We start from the raw sequence: 18836 nt of genomic DNA on the forward strand, positions 1-18836 counted from the left end.
TTCACTTTTTTTGGATGAAGTAACAGTCAATTGGAATTGCTAATCGTAAAATGTAATTTCAAATGCTTGAGTACATATTGTTAATAGGAATGAAACAGCTCCACCTGGTTTGATAAATGTCCTTTCTTTTTTTCTCCAGTAACCATGGTAATTGTTAGCTAAACATTGTATGGTATAGTTTTGGTTATAACAAGTGGCATTTAACCAAACTTCTATATGGATCTGATGGCTGTGGGCATGTGCCATGTTTATCCTGGCCTCCTGGAATAATTTATGAATCTGTACTTTTATATTTATGTTTTGTGACAATTCAGAGTCTGTTGGTTAATTATGTCAGAAGTAACCAAACATCTTTATGTTTTGATCTTGAAAGAAGATGTGATGCAAGTTTGACCTTGGTTTAATGATCAGAGTTCGTGCCGTAAGCACACCAGAACCCTATGATTCTGAGTTTGAATCCTGGTTCAGTCTGATTATGTTCCAAGGTCTGTCAGTGAGATACCCAAGCTGGTGAGTTTTACCCTCCTGGTACACCTTTGAAGACCTGCATCTCTTCAGACTTAAACCTCAAATCAAGGTGATAGGTGAGCCATTATTTACCTGGAATACTGTTCAAAGTGGGATTAAACTCAAGTCCCTCACTCACTCATTCATGATCAGAAGAGATCTGACCTTTGAGAGTCCAAAAATCAATCTGTACTCTGTCTCACAGTCCCTAAACCACATTATTTCCCTTCTCCCTTGCCCTTTCTGCAATCTTAAAGCCCTAAATGAAGCAAGTCTAGATTTCCTCAGGTTCAGGGTTTTAATCTCCCATCTCTCTGGGGCTCCTTTTCAGTTTAAAGGAATTGTTTGTTTCTGTCAATTTGTTATACATTCAGAGACTGAGCGTTATATATATTATATTATTATGACTTACTTTTTATGATGTACACCACCATTTGAATGGTGAGGGAGTATGTTTTAGTTTATGATAGCTAAGGGCCAACGTGTGTGATTGGTATGTTGAAGTTTGATGTTTAACAAATGACAGAAAATAGGATTATTGATTACAATTGTTGGAATGGTTAGATGTAAATGGCAAATTCTCATTCTTCCTTGGGGGCTGTGGGGTAGCCCAGTGGTCAAAGCATTGGCTCGTCACTCCGAAGACCCGGGTTCAATCCCCACATGGGTACAATGTGTGTGAAGCCCATTTCTGGAATATTGTCCCCTCAGTCAGTCAGTCAGTCAGTCATTCTGATGTTGCTGGAATATTCTTTAAAATCGAGTGGGGTAGCCGTAAAACCATTTTCACTCACCTCACTCAAAGTATTGGGAACAGGTGCCCATTAGGATGCCAACTTTCTCTCCGATCCCAGAGAATATACAAATAGTCCTACTCAAGTCTATAATGATTTTGCACGTTTACAGTGCTCCAGCTCAAGAAATTAAGAATTGTTCATGTTTTCATTTTGATTTGTTGCGTAGATGATTGTATTTTTAATTCAATTTATGTGTACTTAAAAACATATCTTTATTTGTGGGACTTAAAGCCAGTTGATGATGGCACCACCTGTCCCATTGTCTCACCCCGAATTTCACAAAGAAATCAATTTCATTATAATTCACAAAATTTGAAAAATTCCTTTTCCTTGGTGTGTTTATCAGTATCCACATTAAACATCACTACATGTATTACTGTTATTATGTTTGAGGGGAAGAAGCCCTGATAAAACATTGACCTACAAGGAGCTTCACTGTATTTGAGTTAGAGGAGATGATCCATGTTAATGTTGAATGCTACAGACTGGATGAAGTATCACCAGTATCTTGGGAACATGTGTGGAAATAATTTTATGATTTAGCAAACTGAATTTAATAAAGGTTTTAATCATGTTACCTGATTTTTTGTTATTTTTTTCACAATTTTACAAGCTGTCCTTGATCTTGAGGTTTCTGCAATACTGTGATGATCATATGTTGGCCGACAAAGAAGCTTGTACCAAAATGTCGCATTGAAAGAATATAGTTGAAATCAGTAAGATGTTCGGGGACTTCACTGAAATTCTAAAATGCAAGTAAAGAAACTTAAAAATTATCAATTCACAGTTTATGCTAAACTGATATGTTTTATTCATTTGTTTTTTTCATTATGGCACATAATTTTGACAGATTTTATGTTAAGGCCAGTATTAATTAATCTTATCCTGATTGGTTACTGCTGTTATTTTACCTGTGGTTTGTGTTCAGAGTATTCCTGTCAGCAAGCTCATTTATGTTCTTGCTTTGAAAGAATGTTAAGTCGCTTCTCTTCAAGATGGATAATGATCTAAAGGTTTATAACTGAAAAATTGCCAAATTGTAACTTGAGATCTGGAGACCGTTTGTTTCATCTATCATAAATACGGGCAAAAGGGTGCACAAATATTTGAATGAGAATGTTATATAACCAGTACTGGCTGCCTTTTGTAGCTCTTGACACTATTTCTTCAATATTGACAAGGTTGATGAATTCTGGGCAACACAACACTCAACTTTCATCCATTTGCAAGATCATCCATTAAAAACACAAACAGAAAACTAGTGAGACCAGTGACGAGACTAGATCCAGCTCTTTTGTTACTTTCAGGGTACAGACAGACGCCATACCATACGTCCACAACATACCAACGCTTCCAGAATGACCACTTTCAGGTGTTAGGCATTGCCAGGGATGACAATTTAGTTCCAAGGACTGATAATCCTGCAGCCAGGGCTGAATATTTCCCATGTGCTCAGTGTCAGAAGGTGTTCTCATCTCGAGGCTCACGCTTCAATCATATGCAGGTTGTTCACAAAAAGGAAACATTTTTCTGTGTTTGTGGAAGGTTCTATAAGTACCGCACGTCCCTCTTACACCATGAGAAGGTCTGTCCTGTCCATCTGAAGGCAGACTAGTGACTGTACACCTGGGCAGGTAGACAATAGGTAATACTTTTCCAGGTTCATTTTAAAATAGAAAATATTTCTGATAATAGACGGATGAAGCATTTACTTTACTAGAAATTGAGGTTACGTTCTCCTTTGGCAACATTGTTTGAAGTTTTTTCTTGTATCCCCCACCTGAACGGTGGATAAAACAATGCTCATTCACAATCACTTGCATAATATATTATGACAAGTAACTATGTACATATGTGTCTACATTCAAAATGTATGCATGGTGATGGGATAAATAATTTAAAATCTTGGATATTTCACATGTTTATCAGTGTTTTGTTTTATGGATGATGGTGGAGGATGCACTGTTTTTCAGGAACAATGTTTATGATTCATGTTTAAATGGATGGTTAGATGGCCTCATGGTATGTTTTATTTGGAGAAGGTCCCAAACAAAATATCCTCAGATTCACCGACTTGGTTGATGCATGTTTACCGTGTCTTCATTGCGACGATAGATGCTCATGATGTCAATCACTGGATTAGATGGTTCACAGTTGATTTATTTACAGACCACATATTGCTGGAGTATTGCTGAGTGAGGCGTTAAATAACAAACAAAATGCCCGGCATTTGTCAAGTACTTGTTTTATAATATGTGGAGGTTGTTCGTAAATTTAAGCCCAAACCTTGAGCGATCACAAGAGATCCTTTTTGTTGATTTCAGATGAGAGACGAGCTGTCACAATACATGGATTCAGGGACACATTAATGTTCCCAGCCAGAAACTTGTCCCTAAACCATTTCCTTCCAACCGTGCACCAGGATCCGCTTCAGAGCATTTCTAACCTGTCGCTTGGGCTCGAACTCGGTCCCTCGCCTCACAACAACACAGCTAAAAAGATATTCTGTTGTCCCGAGTGTAGCAAGACTTTCACGGCCTATAGTGCTAGGCTGTATCATATCGAGGCTGTCCACCAGAACAAGACATTTGGTTGTGTGTGTGGCCGTGTGTACAAGTATCAACCAAGTCTGTCTAAACACATTAAGTCGTGCCCTGTGCACATGGCAAGCAAACTTGGAACCTGATATATAAAATTGGTGTAACTTTCCCAAATATTCAAATAATACTTCTGTAGGAGTGTGCAATAATCTACACAAACAACTAGTCTCTGAAATGAATATATTCTACAGAAGAAAAAAAACAGTTCATAGTTTTCAAAAAATAAAATATAATGAAAAGGAGCCCTGAGACTTTCTTCATTTCAGACTTGCCACATATTCTAGAGTTGCATGGGCTTTCTTGGATATATTTGTTTCAGGGTCTGTATGATAGACTAGCAATAATGCTCTTGTCTATAATTCTTAATGGCAGTGGGGTAGCCTAGTGGTTAAAGCATTCACTCGTCATGCCTAAGACAGGGGTTTGATTCCCCACATGGGTACAATGTGTGAAGCCCATTTCTGGTGTGCCCTGCCCAGATATTGCTGGAATATTGCTAAATGTGGCGTAAAACTATACTCACTCACTCGGAATTCTCAAGCTGATGGATGGCTGTTCCATAAGATGTACATAGGACAGAGTTCACATAGGTACTATGAAACTACATCAGTTGGCACAATTCCATGAGGGTTCCATGTATAAATGGGTTGGAGAAGCTTCTTGAAGAACTTGATTAGTGGGTAGTGTTCATTTATCTTAAAACAGGATTAATGTCCACATTGCAGAAATCATGCTTTGTATCTGTGAAGTAAACATAAGGTCTGATTTATGTCACATCTCCATGTTCGCAACCTCAACACAATACCTGAGGACATTTCTGGACAGGTCAGAAACTTTTTCTTGCTTAAACCAAAAGTGAACCTGAGGCCCAGATAAGCTGCGTATCCGGGTAAAATACGCATAGAATTACGCATTGAAAAATAATTGTTGCATACCAATTACGCATTTAAAATGTTAGATACGCAGAGAGTTTAAAACATGCGTACAGAATATATTTATAAAAATCGCTTGCGTAATGAAAAAGACATCGATTGCTATCAAGTTGTACTGTTAGTATAGGACAAGTGTTGTACTGTCAGTATAGGATGAGTGATTTTTTATGAAATCATATCCATTATATTTAAGTTGGTTTTGATTAGGTATGACATAAGGCAGAACATACCTGCTTAGTAAACTTACTCAATGGCATATACTTAGGTGAGTAAAATGACTGAAATACGCACATATTTGAAAGGAGTGGGTAACAGAAAAAGAAGTACCCACTCAACATTCATAATACCCACTCCAAAAAAATACAGTGAGTACAGTACCCACATGAGCTAAATCTTATCTGGAGCTCTGTGAACATTGGACAATCAGATGTATTGAGCTTTAGGGCTCTAGTTTCAGCATGACAAGTTTTGTTGTAGACTAAGTCTTAAAAGTATGTAAATAAATTCTAGACTGTCCAATAGGTGGTCAGGCACTGCTTCTAATAGACTTTTTTCATTTCAAATGTAAGTGAAGTGAGAGATGGATAGTGGTTTCATTTGTAATGCCCTGTGTTAATCTTTTGAGATTGCATGATGGGAAAAGAGATCAGTCGTCTGTGCTCTTTCACAGTGTATATGCAGCACTCTGATTGGTCGAATTAAAGGTTGTCCTGAGCAAGGTCTATGAATGATTTCAGTGAGATTGGTGAACATTTGACAATGGGATAAATATAACAGCCAGGCTACTTGGAAGCAACTTGTTCTAGACTTGACTTTTTGTTGCTTTCAGGTTGGCTTGGTTACGAGAGTGTTGCTCAGCAAGGTCATCATGGGCAGGGGGATATCTACAGGGGTCACCAAGATTATCATTCTCGGTCCCATAAATCCTTTCCTTGTCCGAAATGTGGACGAGTGTTTGCAAGTCATGGCGCGAGACACAATCACATTGTAGCCATCCATGATAAAGTGCAGTTCACGTGTGTGTGTGTGGAAGGTGTATGCCTATCGGCAGGGAATTCTGCATCATCGGAAGTCATGTTCAATGTGTGCAGACACTTGACTCTGGGTCTCAAACTGAAAAGGATGTCCATTGTCCAGTCCTTAGTGTCCATAATGTTATGATAGTCAAATCAGATGATGCTATGGAGTTATGATAGTCATAGATAAGGGGCCTTTGAACTCTCTGTTGACTCGACCTTTGAACATTTTATGATTCAGACCTATAAATATTTTGTGATCTGGACCTTCGAACATTTTGTGACTGAGTCCTTTGAACTGTTGATTTTGACCTTTGAACAGATTCATGATTGGGTTGTTTGAACAGTTTGTTCTGTAGGGCCTTTGAACACTTTTTGATTGGGTCGAGAAACTTCACTTCATCCTGTTCTGAGCATAATATTTAAGAAGGTAAAATGCAGTTTTCAGGAAAAGACATTTCCATGAAAAGCATGTTTTTCAGTTTGTACTTTTAAACAGGAATGCATGAGATGCGGTTTTAGGTATCATACCCGCCATTTGGACATTGAAGCCTTTTCGTACCATTTAGTTACAGTGAAACCTTGTTGATGAAGATCCTGTGGATACTGATAACTTGCTAGGTGTTCATAAGCAGGGGTTCAACTTTTTTTTAAAAAGCCGCTTGCCACAGGGCAAGTGACTTTAAGAAAGTAACTTGTCCTGACTAATTGTCCACTTGCCCTGATTTTATGACATAATTATGGTGATGTAATTTTGAAAGAATAAATCAACATGGTATTTGATGTTAATGTTTACTGGACTATTTATTGAAAAGTGATAAATAGCAAAGAAAGATAACTCTACTTTATTATCCTTGCAAAATTTAATAGCTGCATTTTGAGCAGATATGAAATTAAATCCCAAGTTTATGTGCACTTTGAAACCATAAGTGGAAATTATCTAGTAGCCCACGGACAAGTAAGATACCATTATTTCATTGCTCGAAATGAAAACTGACTTGTCCCGGGTGTCGGGCTATGGGATATTTCAACCCCTGTGATAAGGACACAGATCTTGCGTATCATTTGCATACAGGGAAACCTTTTTGTGAAGGTGTTGTGGACATGGATTACTTCCTTACTGTTGTCCTTTCCCTACAACTAGTTCTATACTGGTCTGGAAGCAACATAATCTATTGCTTTTGTTGCTTTCAGATGAGTACAGCACATCAATGGGGTTTAATCAGCAAAGTTCAGGTGGAACCTATTATGACGATGGAAATGGTCAGGATCAGAATTATTTCCAGAATACTTATTCTGAATGTAGCTTTGTTGTTCCAAGGCAGCCTCGACGGCAGAACGTTGCCTTAAGTGGGAGGACATTTCCTTGTTCCAAATGTGAACGAGTCTTTGCTAGTCAAGGAGCTCGGCGGAACCATGTTAACACTGTCCACGACAAAGTGTCATTCACATGTGTTTGTGGAAAGGTGTATGCCTACCAACAAGGTCTGATTCACCACAGGAAGTCTTGTCCGATGTGTGGATGAAACCATTTTTGTGATATCTACTGAGAGGCGAGGGTGTAATATTGACGTCTGCTCATCCAAGATGAGCAGTATTCAAAGAGAAAATGTGACATTTCCATGTGGACTACCTGTAACATCATTTATGTGTCTGTGTAGCATATGTATTGGAAGGTCAGGGTTTGAAATTGACGTCTGCTCGTCCAATAGTAGCAGTATTCAAAGAGGCATTGTGACATTTATTTGTGGACCACATTTGACATCAGGTAGTGGGCAATTTCTAACCCTGTCAGGTGTTTCGGAGATCTGGGTATCTGACAGGTTTGATTGAGATCAGAGGTTTGATGCCAGTGGAGATATCTGACGTCTGGCAAGCAGTATTCAAAGAGGAATTGTGACATTTCCTAGAGGGTAATTTCTAACCCTGTCAGGTGATTCGGATATTTGAGTGTTAAGACTAGCAACTTGATAAGCTTCTGATAGCAAACCCAGGCTCAGAAGACTTGGCTCATCTGTGTTTTACTGCTAGCGGAGGTGGATGAGTTTATATTGAAGGGATCATTTGGGATTGGCTATGTTGAGTGAGATTTATAGGATTTGTGTTTACAGTGTGCGTGGATTGATGCACTGGTGTCTCATTGTCGCCAAGGTTTTGGGATCAATCAATCAATCAATCACTGCTGGTCAACAAGCCCATCGATCTGGACTATCCAGAACAAAGAACATTCTCCATAACCATGATTGGTTAATAAAGATATAATTCCTAGGATGGCAGCGTTTCACAGTGTTCAGAAATAATTTTGAAATTATTTTTTTATGCAATCATCAGAAAATAATGTGTATTATAATTTGATAAAAAAAATATATATATGTATTTTAAAGATTTCATCAGTTACTATTGTCCCAGAGCCATGTGTTAGTCATTAGTTTGAAAAGAAATATTAATCCATATGTTTAGTTTCTGTATTTCTCTCCTATGTCTATTATTAGGGAGGAAGTTAAGTTGGACAAGATGCATGATGAGTGTCTGTGATCTCCATCTTTTTCTGTGTAGTATATGCCATGAAAACAAAGATAAGAAATGTGGACAGAAAAATGTCCCGACTCAAACTGTGTTATGTACCATGTGTTTATACTGCTGTTGTTAAAGGAACAAATAAATACCTCCACAACACTACCATCCTTCCTGTCCTTTGTAGATGAAGTTATTGCTGTTGATGTTGCTGTGATAATTGTGTTCACTGCAGGAGGAATTGAAAGGATTCCATGATGGGATTGAACAAGAACATGCCATTGTATTCCTACACCTTGTGTCAGCCATATTTGTGCTGTCAGTGTCGCCGTAGTGATAAGGGTTACCTCCCCTTGGGCTTTCTTCGAAATGAACAGGCATGCTGTATATTAACTGGAATACTGTTCCAAATATACCCTTTCCATAGCCACAAGAAAACTCTGCTGAAGGCAGCATCCATTGTATGAATCCAGCTGCATCTGGGTGTTTATGAATCACTATCAAAGAGTGATGATACTGTAAACGAAAGGGTGAGCGTATCCTGCTCCACCATTGGCACATGTCAAAAACACAAGCACAAGGCAAGTCAGTAGTTGAATAAAAAAAAATGCAGGATTATATTGTACAAGTGGGGAATGAGCATGGGACATAATTTTTGTGACTGCTTCAACCGACAATTTCTCTATTTACATGCTAAAACAAGCAAAAAGAGGCCTTTCTACTTTCCAGTAAACCTGAGTATTTGAATTCTTTGGGAAGATATGCTTGTCCCAAGAGGGCCAAAACTTGACATGTGTTGATTTGATCATAAGCATTACATTTCTTTTCATTATATTTTCAATAGTTAGAACATTTTCCTCATTTTGTCATACTTCAAATAGAGTATGAGCATTTTTTGTCAATGGAAAATGTTCAACAAAAAATGGAAAGAAGATTTTTTGTTACTTTCAGATGTTGGTTATGGCAGGGATGGTGACAGTTGTGTTCAGAATATGGCAGACACTTCCCGAACCCACTTTCTGCCCCCGTACCAGCCTCCCCCTCCCCAGCAATCTCTGGGAGGGCTACCATGTCCGCACTGTGACAAAGTGTTTGCCAGTTACGGGGCAAGACGCAACCATGTCAAATCTATACATGAAAAGAGGCTGTATCCCTGTGCTTGTGGGAAGATCTATAAATATCATCAGTCTCTCCTGTTCCACAAGAAGACATGTTTCTTTGACATGTTGCCACCTGCTACCTGATGCAAGGAACAGACATGGAACGGTGTTGTAGGTGGCAGCACTAATGGCACACTAGACACTCTTAGTGCAGTATCAGAACAGAAGGATAAGAGCTACAAGTAACAGACGACATGGACCAGTGTCGTAGCAGTCGACACTGTTGGCACACTAGGCAGTCTTGCTGCAGAATCAGAGCAAAAGGAAAAGAATTCTGTCTAGTGGTGGTCCGATTAATTGAAATAATCGAAGATTGGTCGCAGTGACTAAACGACCAAGCAATCGATCATGTTTTCTCATAATTGAACACAAACAATTCTGGAACACTTGTTTCATTAACAATATTTTTCACAAGGTTGGTTTTATCTGTTACATTTCATAAGCACTACAAGCTCGTTTCAAGTCATGATTGAATTTATCTTAAAGACTCCAAGAAATTTATGTTCCTAACATACTAGTCATCCTTTAAAGATGTGAAATTTTGCCGACAAAAACCCCAAAGAACTGCATGTTTTTTCCTTATTTTTATTTGCATTAAAAAATTTCATTAATGACGCTAACCAATTATTTTCGATGATTGATCGGTTGTAATGAACCAATCATCAATTATGAGATTTTAACCAATTCCCAACACTAATTCTGTCATATCTTCCTTTCCCTCCTTGAGTGAGAGAGCGTGGAATACCTGCTTTGGAAATATTCATTGTATTACCAACCTCGCGGGGGCAGCCGAACATGTTAGTGCTTGACCTGACAGACTCCGACATAGTATGGGGTAAATCAGAAGTTTTAGTTTTTTGCTGAAATCTAATGGTCACAAGGACAAAGTGAAACGAATGTTATTTCTGATATAAAACACTACTTTTCTGTTATTAGTCCTTAAGAATGATTTAACACGGAATAGCTATATTTTGTTTTTCAAGATTATTAGCTACATTAAAATATATGATGCTGGAAAGCATTTCTGAGTGTTAATAAACATGTTGGTCCAGAGATTTGCCAATTTAAATCTTTGTGTTTTACATAATCATTAAGGTCTTCGATCTGCCAGTTTTGTTGGAAGTGACTGTTTTCAGTTAAAGTTTCAAATAACCACAAAGGTCATTGATCTCTCAGTTTTGTTGGAGCTTACTATCTTCAGTCGGTGCTTCACATTACCACAAAGGTCATCATTTATCTACTGGTTTTGTAGGAGGTTACTATCTATAGTTTACATTTTACGCAACCACAAAGGTCATCGATCTATCTACTGGTTTTGTAGGAGGTTACCATCTATAGTTTACATTTTACGCAACCACAAAGGTCATCGATCTATCTACTGGTTTTGTAGGAGGTTACCATCTATAGTTTACATTTTACGACAACCACAAAGGTCATCGTTTATCTACTGGTTTTGTAGGAGGTTACCATCTATAGTTTACATTTTACGCAACCACATACGCAACCACAAAGGTCATCGTTTATCTACTGGTTTTGTAGGAGGTTACCATCTATAGTTTACATTTTACGCAACCACAAAGGTCATCAATCGATCTACTGGTTTTGTAGGAGGTTACCATCTATAGTTTACATTTAACACAACCACAAAGGTCATCGATCTATCTACTGGTTTTGTAGGAGGTTACCATCTATAGTTTACATTTTACGCAACCACAAAGGTCATCGATCTATCTACTGGTTTTGTAGGAGGTTACCATCTATAGTTTACATTTTACGCAACCACAAAGGTCATCGATCGATCTACTGGTTTTGTAGGAGGTTACTATCTATAGTTCGCAATTTACGCAACCACAAAGGTCATCAATCTCTCATTTGTTGGTGGTTACTTTGTAAAGTTCAGTCTCCAGACAACCACAAAGGTAATCGAACTGTCGAAGAATGACCTCTATATTCACCATAGTTTACTATCCATACAAGGTACCTTACTGCATGGTACAGAAATTGATCTGACAGCAATGGCTTCTGTATGCATTCATTGAGACAATGCAAGATAAAAGTTTTCAGAAATCTTTGGCAGGTTATCAGAACACCAACTGTCTACAACAAATCAGGAAATGGAAAGCAGCAGGAGTAGGTGCATTCTTGACACCTTGAAATTGTTTTTATTTTAATAGCTTGATATTGGATGATTTGCAGGAGCATTAAATCTTTTGAAGTTACTGTTGATATTGCTTGAATTGTGACAGTAAAATTGTTAAAGCACAGGACTAGCACACTGTTTTCTTATCAATTTCAGATGTGGGTATGGGCCGATCTTACGATGGTAACTCAGTGAGCCAAGGCTCTGAAATGCTGAGCAACAACTTGTTCACTTTCCTTGAGAATGTGCCCCCCGAGGACAGGGCTACCCGTGCCCACACTGTGACAAAGTGTTCGCTAATGTGGGCTCTAGGTGGCACCACGTAACTGCCATACATGACCGAGTCAAGTTTTACTGTGTGTGCGGGAAGAGCTATAGCTACAAACATGCCCTGACGAGGCATCAGAAGGCGTGTAGCATCTTACTGGCCAATACGTAGATGAGAAGGCGTGTAGCATCTTACTGGCCTATACGTAGATGAGAAGGCGTGTAGCATCTTACTGGCCAATACGTAGATGAGAAGGCGTGTAGCATCTTACTGGCCAATACGTAGATGAGAAGGCGTGTAGCATCTTCTTGGGCAATACGTAGATCATAAGGCGTGTAGCATCTTACTGGCAAATACGTAGATCAGAAGGCGTGTAGCATCTTACTGGCCAATACGTAGATGAGGTTCAGAACGAGCGGTTCTTTTCATCAGAACCAAGCACATCTTTGAAATAACTGGTTGCCAGATTTTTTGTTTATTGCTTGGCAGACTAAAGGTTTATCTGCAGTTAGACTAGATGTCAATATGGTTTTGTCAGAGAACTTACTAAAGTTAAAGTAGGTCAGAGGACTCTTTCAAGATTGATTAATTTTGAAAATTCAGGAAAGTTTTATTAGTTCAGAGAATTCAGTATTTTCAACCAGGTCTGAAAGCTCAGTGAAGTTGAATAAGAAAAATAACTTTTGTTTACTTGAAGAATGAATGAAGGCAATTATCATCATCATTTTTGTGACAGAGATGGTTGCTCAGGCTCTGCTACTACTCTGTCAAACAAAAGTGGACCTAAAAGTTAGAAACTAATGAACTTGTTCCATACAGGATGGTTAAGGTCTAGTTCCATCCAATTCAAGTTTGAATGGATGAATGACTACATATATTGACAAATCATGGTTGAACAACCAGTTGGGCTTCCATGGTCAGGACGGGTTTTCTGAGTGCTGTGATACAGCATGGACATAGATCGTGTCTCATAACAACAGACAGTTTATGTGTAGGATAAAGCACGACTCTGAGGTTATGGTTGGGAAAGTAAGAACTGAGACCGGAGGGTGGGGAGAAGTATGACCGAGAGCGCGTTGGTCTTACTTCTCTCCACCCCATGGCCGAGGGCTTCAGTGTTACTTTCCCAACCATAACCGCGAAGGAGTGCTTTATTATACATATAAACCGTCAATGATGGATAATTAGATGATCATGTAATGAAGCTACGTAACAGTAACTGCGCTAATAAAATCAATTTAATGACAGTAGGCCTAACTATAAATAGATAATTTAACCCTGGCTGCTTTGTTGGCCCGGTGGCCGTGAGGTAGAGCATCCGCTTCATAACCAGAGAGTTGCGGTTCCAATCCTGCTAGGGAAAACATTTGCACATTAAGGTTGATCTTTGACGATATTTTTCAATTGATTTCAAACACTCACATATCTGAATTTGAATCTTGATGTTAATATAGAGTTAGGAAAAGTAAAACCTTGGAAGAGGTCTTACTTACAAAAAGTCAAACCTGGGAAGAGGTTATTCGGATTAAAACCTGGGAAAAGCCATGTCTAGGTCTTATATAAAAGGAAATAGAGAAGCACCCTTCAGGTTTATACTATATAGTGAGAAGCATTTAATCACAACATTAATTATGCCATCTGTAGCTATTTTTGTATTCAGCATAAGGAAGGTGTTGACATAGAACGATTCTTTTTTTGCCAGAACGGTGTTTGAGTATTTAGCCCAGGAATATTCACACTTCACAGTTTCTTAATTTGTACCATTTTTCAACAAGAAAAATAAACCAATCTAAAGAATATATGAGTTTGTTGTTTCTCAGTTTCCTTGGCTGGCACAACATCCAGATGATAAACAAATCCACGTATTAATGATATTGTTAATATCGACTATTGAGCTGCCGGAATCTTGCACCACCTAGGGTAAATAAGCTCTATGACTCACCATACCAATGCACTCTAGCTACGATCCTAAAGATTATCTCATCACTGAACGAATAAGTTTCTTTTCCAAGAAACTGAATCTTGTTTGTTGAGTTATCCCACAGACTTGTTTGGTATACTAACAGAGATATGGTTAATGCCCTCTGTGAAATTCTAATATTGATAAATTAAGATACCATTTTTCTTTGTGAAGATCTAACTAACCCTCCAAAGTAGGTCAATTGTCAAGGTCATATGAGGTGGAAAGACAATATGGGATTTCCCATTGATCTAAGACAGTGAACTCTTTCTGCTGAATGAGTCGATTAGTATTGTCATTTAATGGAATATTTGCTGATTTTGTAGAAGGCTGTGTTTGTTTCCCACTGTGGTTACAGAAATGTCGCAAGTTCTTAAGACGGTGAGGTGAGGTGAAATTCAGTTCAACGTCGTGCTTGGGAATATTTCGCTCATATGACAACGTGCATGCGTGTGTATGTGTATGCGCGGCTGCTTGTACTAGCCCAGACTGAAGCTGCTCTTATAGTGCTAGCCCACTGAGATACCATGCCGCAGTGAAGCATGAATACCCCACTCAGACACATTATACCGAGCCGACCAGTCCTTGTTGTACCCATTAATGCCGAGCGCCAGGCAGGGACCAAAAGTACCAAGTTCTTAAGAAAGTGAGAGGGTTTTTTCTTCAGAATTTGCATGCCAAGGACACTTCCAATCCTAAATAAATTTATGGTGTTGCATGAAAAGCTGTGTTACCTTCAGATGATTATACATTCAATTCACATACATCTCTAGTTTACACAGGGATGTATTTAGCAATATGTTCGTGGAAATATGGGGTGCATCATTGTTTCAACGAGTGAGAGATTACATCCAGCAAGAAATCCATCAAATCAATTCCCAGACACAAGAAATGACTGTCGAAAAGCAGCGATTGTACAGTTTAGACTGTATCATGAGCATTGTTCATGAACCACTAGCAGATAGTTATGGTGCCATGTGTTAATGAACTGGTGAGCATAACCTGCCCAAAAGCTGGAACCATCACAAAAACATGCAAACGCAAGTCAATTGTTCAACACAGGATCTTCTGGTACAAGTCACGTATGGAACAGCATTGGACATTGTCTTTCTCACATCTGTCAAATTGAAAATGTCCTCTTGTCGATCGCAAAACCATTTTTAACAGCTTAACCCAGTTCTCAAACTTTTGAGAAAGTTTTGTGATGCTCTTTGATTATTATAAGGAGAATTCTTCGTCAACAGAGTTGGTGGGGTAGCCTTGTGGTTAAAGCGTCTGCTCGTCATGCCAAAGGCCCCGGGTTCAATTCCCCACATGGGTACAATGTATGAAGCCCATTTCTGGTGTCATCCGCCATCATATTGCTTGAATATTGCTAAAAGCGGCGTAAAACTAAACTCACACACTCATTCTTCATCATCGTGTCTGTTATCAGCAACTTTACAGCCTCCAGGAACTTTCACTGATTACTTGCATAAATGATATGTCTGAACACTCACGGAACTAGATTTCCTTTTCTGTTCCTTTCAGACAATGGTTTCTCCCTGATATCCAGCAGCCAGTTGAGTAGGACTTCTCAGATTGGTCCGTCATGGACATACCCGCTGGCACCACAGTCCCAACCTGCCATTGACATCATGCAGTCAGTGGCTTTTGCCATTGGTCCAAACCCTTCTGACTTCACCCCTGACTATTATAAAGGAGCTGCCAGCCAGCTTCATCGCTGTGAAGAATGTGGGAAGACATTTACCCAGCAGGTCAACAAGAAAATACATATCGAGTCTGTGCATCAGAAACTTGTGTACCCATGTGTATGTGGGAAGGTGTATAAGTATCGACGGGCGCTGCGGAGACACAAACAGCACGATGGCTGTAGAGGTCAGGAAGAAACATCTTAGGAAGAAGTTTTGTTGATTACAATGTGAAAATGTGCCGAGCTCATTCCAAAAAGAATTGAATTATTGAATTTGCCAGAGGGTATTTTATGTGGGAAGGGAGTTTTGCTAAGCACAACACAATGTTGGCTGAGGTGGTCAGAAAGGACAGTCCTTGGATAGTCCTTGTCAAGGTCAAATCTTGCTAGATCTTTCCAAGAACGTGAAGTGTTTAAATTACCACATCAATTGTGTACAGGAAGGTGTACATGTACATCAGATCTCTGAACAGAACATTGGCTGGTGGTAAAGGAAAACGGTCCAAAGAATACCTGTTGTTGATGTCACGGTCATATCTTGCTAGGTCCTTCATATAAAGTCAATAGTTTGAATCTCCACATCCAGAGTGTTCAAGAAGGTGTACAAGAAGATCAGTTCTCTGAACAGAACATTGACTTGTAAGGAAAAACAGTCCTTGGAATAACTGTCGTTGATGTTAAGGTCAAATCTTGCGAGGTCCTTCAAAGAACCTGAACCATTTGTATCACCATAACCTTGATGTTTAGAAAGGTGAACAAGTGCCTCAGATCTCAGAACTGACCATTGACTAATTTTCAAGAACTTGTTTTGATGTTGATGTCAAGGTCTCATGAACATTTCCAAGAACATGAATTGTTTGAATCAGCACATCCTCAGTGTTCATGAAGGTGTACAAGTACCGCAGATATCTAAAAAGAACATAGAGTGAGGTGATCGTAGAGAACAATCCTCAGAGGAACAAGGTTGCAGGCAGCTTGAAAGTGTCCATGACTTGTTCTCTAGATCCGCAGCAACAACATATTTTGTCCTGTTTGTGAGAAATAAATGTACATGTGAGGCATTGACTTTCTGGTTTGACTTTTCAGCTGTTTGGGAGTAATGCAAATTATTTTGCAAAACTGAAATGGATTGACATTACATTAACTCTGTAGTATTACCCTTAAGGATACAATTTGATTTTGATTTCAGAGGAGGCAAACTAATTATCACCTGTCTTCAGATTGGTTTTTAAAGAGAAGTTGAAATTCTTACTTTGAGGAGGTGTGGAAATTAATTATTAGTTTAATACAAGTAAACATTGGTTTTAAATATTTCAGTTTTGTTCTGAAAAGTGTTACATTCTTTATTTCCTTCTTGGTTCTGTTTTAGGTATCTTCTGCCAAGAGACGTGTCTTTAATACATGACACGTTTTTATAGCTAATGACTTCTTTTTTATTCTTTATACTACCTTTCAGAGCTAATTCGACCTTTCAGAGCTAATTTTGCTCTTTCATCAGGTGTATGCTGTGATTGAAAAGTCAGACATGTGTTTAGATCACAGTTTCGGCATCTTTGTTAGTGCATGTATGAGATAACTTGGGTTATGGTTAGTTGGGCTCAAGTGGTCTCTGTTCCTCAACTTGCTAATTTGAATTTGTCTGATCATTTGATGACATTTATTTGTTAAGGACAAACACCATTGTTTCATCAACCCACGCCAAGCAAGAAATAGAATTTATTTTTTTGTCTGTTTCAGACAATCGCTATTATCTGAGTTCAAGCCAACCCAACTCACAAAGTCCGGAGAGCTATGGAATTATCTGCCAACTGGTTCAGACCCATCTAATGCATTAAGTCAAAGTGAAAGATCAGTTTACTATCCCCCAACCAGGAATAACCCGCCCAACAAAAGTGGCAAACCTATTCAGTGTGAGGAATGTGGTAAAACCTTCACCCAGCTTGTAAGCAAACGCATCCACATGCAGTCCATCCATCAGAATATTACTCATTCATGTGTGTGTGGAAAGGTGTATCGGTACCAGAGAGGACTGAGAAGACATTTGGCAGAAGGATGTGCTGCTGCTCAACAAAATATAGCCGAGGACACTTTGAGAATCTGGGTTTCTGACAAAAAGATAGACTAGGACACTTTCAGAATCTGGGTTTCTGACAAAGAGAGAAACTCGAAGGCATTCAGAATCTGGGTTTCTGATAAGTCAACTGGGTCACTTTCAGAATCTGGGTTTCTGACAAAGAGAGAAACTCGAAGGCATTCAGAATCTGGATTTCTGATAGAGTAGTCAACTGGGTCACTTTCAGAACCTGGGTTTCTGACAAAGATATAAACTAGAACACTACCCCACCGCCAGTTATGTGATGATTTTTATGTTTCTTTGTTTAAACATATGTATTACATTCAGAATGAAAAATAAACTGGAAAAGCATAAGATCAAATTTTAGATTTTTTTTTTTTTTTAACTGCCGATATTTATCTGAGTTTAAACAAAACTAGAAAAACAAATTGTGAGTGCATCATGTTTAAGTCGGTGTCAGTTTGTTTCCTTAGATCGTGCCAGAAACCAGTGCTCTTTGGTTCAAATCCTCGATTGCCCAAGTTAGGCTTCTTTGTCTGCACCATTAATGAATTCATGTGTTTCACCAAGGTGGTAAATGGAACTACATCAGTTGGGAAAGTCCACCTACATGAAGCTGACACACCATAATATAACTGAAATACTGGTCAAGGCACCAGTAAGCCTCACTCACTCTTCCAAGACTCACTCACTCGCCAACTCATGACTGGGAACAGGGGTGGTGGGGTAGCCTTGTGGTTAAGGCGTTCAACAGTAACGCTGACACCAGGTTCATTTCCCCACTTGGGTACAATGTGTGAAGCCCATTTCTGGTGTCCCTTGTCGTGATATTACTGGAATATCGCTAAGAGCGTCGTAAAACCAAAGTCACTCACTCATGACTGGGAACAATTATATATCATTATCGTGTTTTGATTTCTGCATCACTAAAGTTACTTAATTCTCCCTGTACAAGAAAATCAGATGGTTTCACCTGAAGCTTGGAAATAGCTCACTTTATTTGGCATTACTCTTTTTCAGATGTTACATTTGATCACTTCCTAAAAGGCATTGTGTTTCCATTGGAAATGACTCACTCTAAAGACCAGCGTATCTACTATTGGTATAATTATCGTTAAACACAAAGACTTGTTTTTGGTGGATGTTCTTTTGTCCCAGGGTTGACTTTCTTCCTA

General features: G+C 38.8%; 1 protein-coding gene across 20 annotated transcripts in view; it reads left to right on the top strand.

Moving 5' to 3' along the window:
* The window catches only part of LOC124275005 (zinc finger and BTB domain-containing protein 49-like), an 86463-nt gene that overhangs the window by 25750 nt on the left and 41877 nt on the right, over positions 1-18836 (top strand). Inside the window, exons 2-3 of one of the 20 annotated variants that reach the window (XR_006898166.1) lie at positions 15425-16117; positions 16413-16648. The exons of 12 other annotated variants lie outside the window; for them this stretch is intronic. Coding sequence is in view for 7 of the 8 variants with exons in the window: in XM_046710418.1 (XP_046566374.1) it covers positions 15425-15792 (368 nt within the window). In the remaining variant the exon portion in view is untranslated. Of the gene's footprint in view, positions 1-2611; positions 2950-3628; positions 4120-5665; positions 6485-7046; positions 7679-9317; positions 9733-11822; positions 12161-15424; positions 16649-18836 lie in introns of those variants that run through there. 7 more of the 20 variants (XM_046710439.1, XM_046710418.1, XM_046710444.1 and 4 more) reach the window with 7 other exon arrangements.

Source organism: Haliotis rubra, unplaced genomic scaffold (assembly GCF_003918875.1).
Source record: "Haliotis rubra isolate DU_JTF1 unplaced genomic scaffold, ASM391887v1 Scf197, whole genome shotgun sequence".
In the NCBI taxonomy this organism is placed as follows: domain Eukaryota; kingdom Metazoa; phylum Mollusca; class Gastropoda; order Lepetellida; family Haliotidae; genus Haliotis; species Haliotis rubra.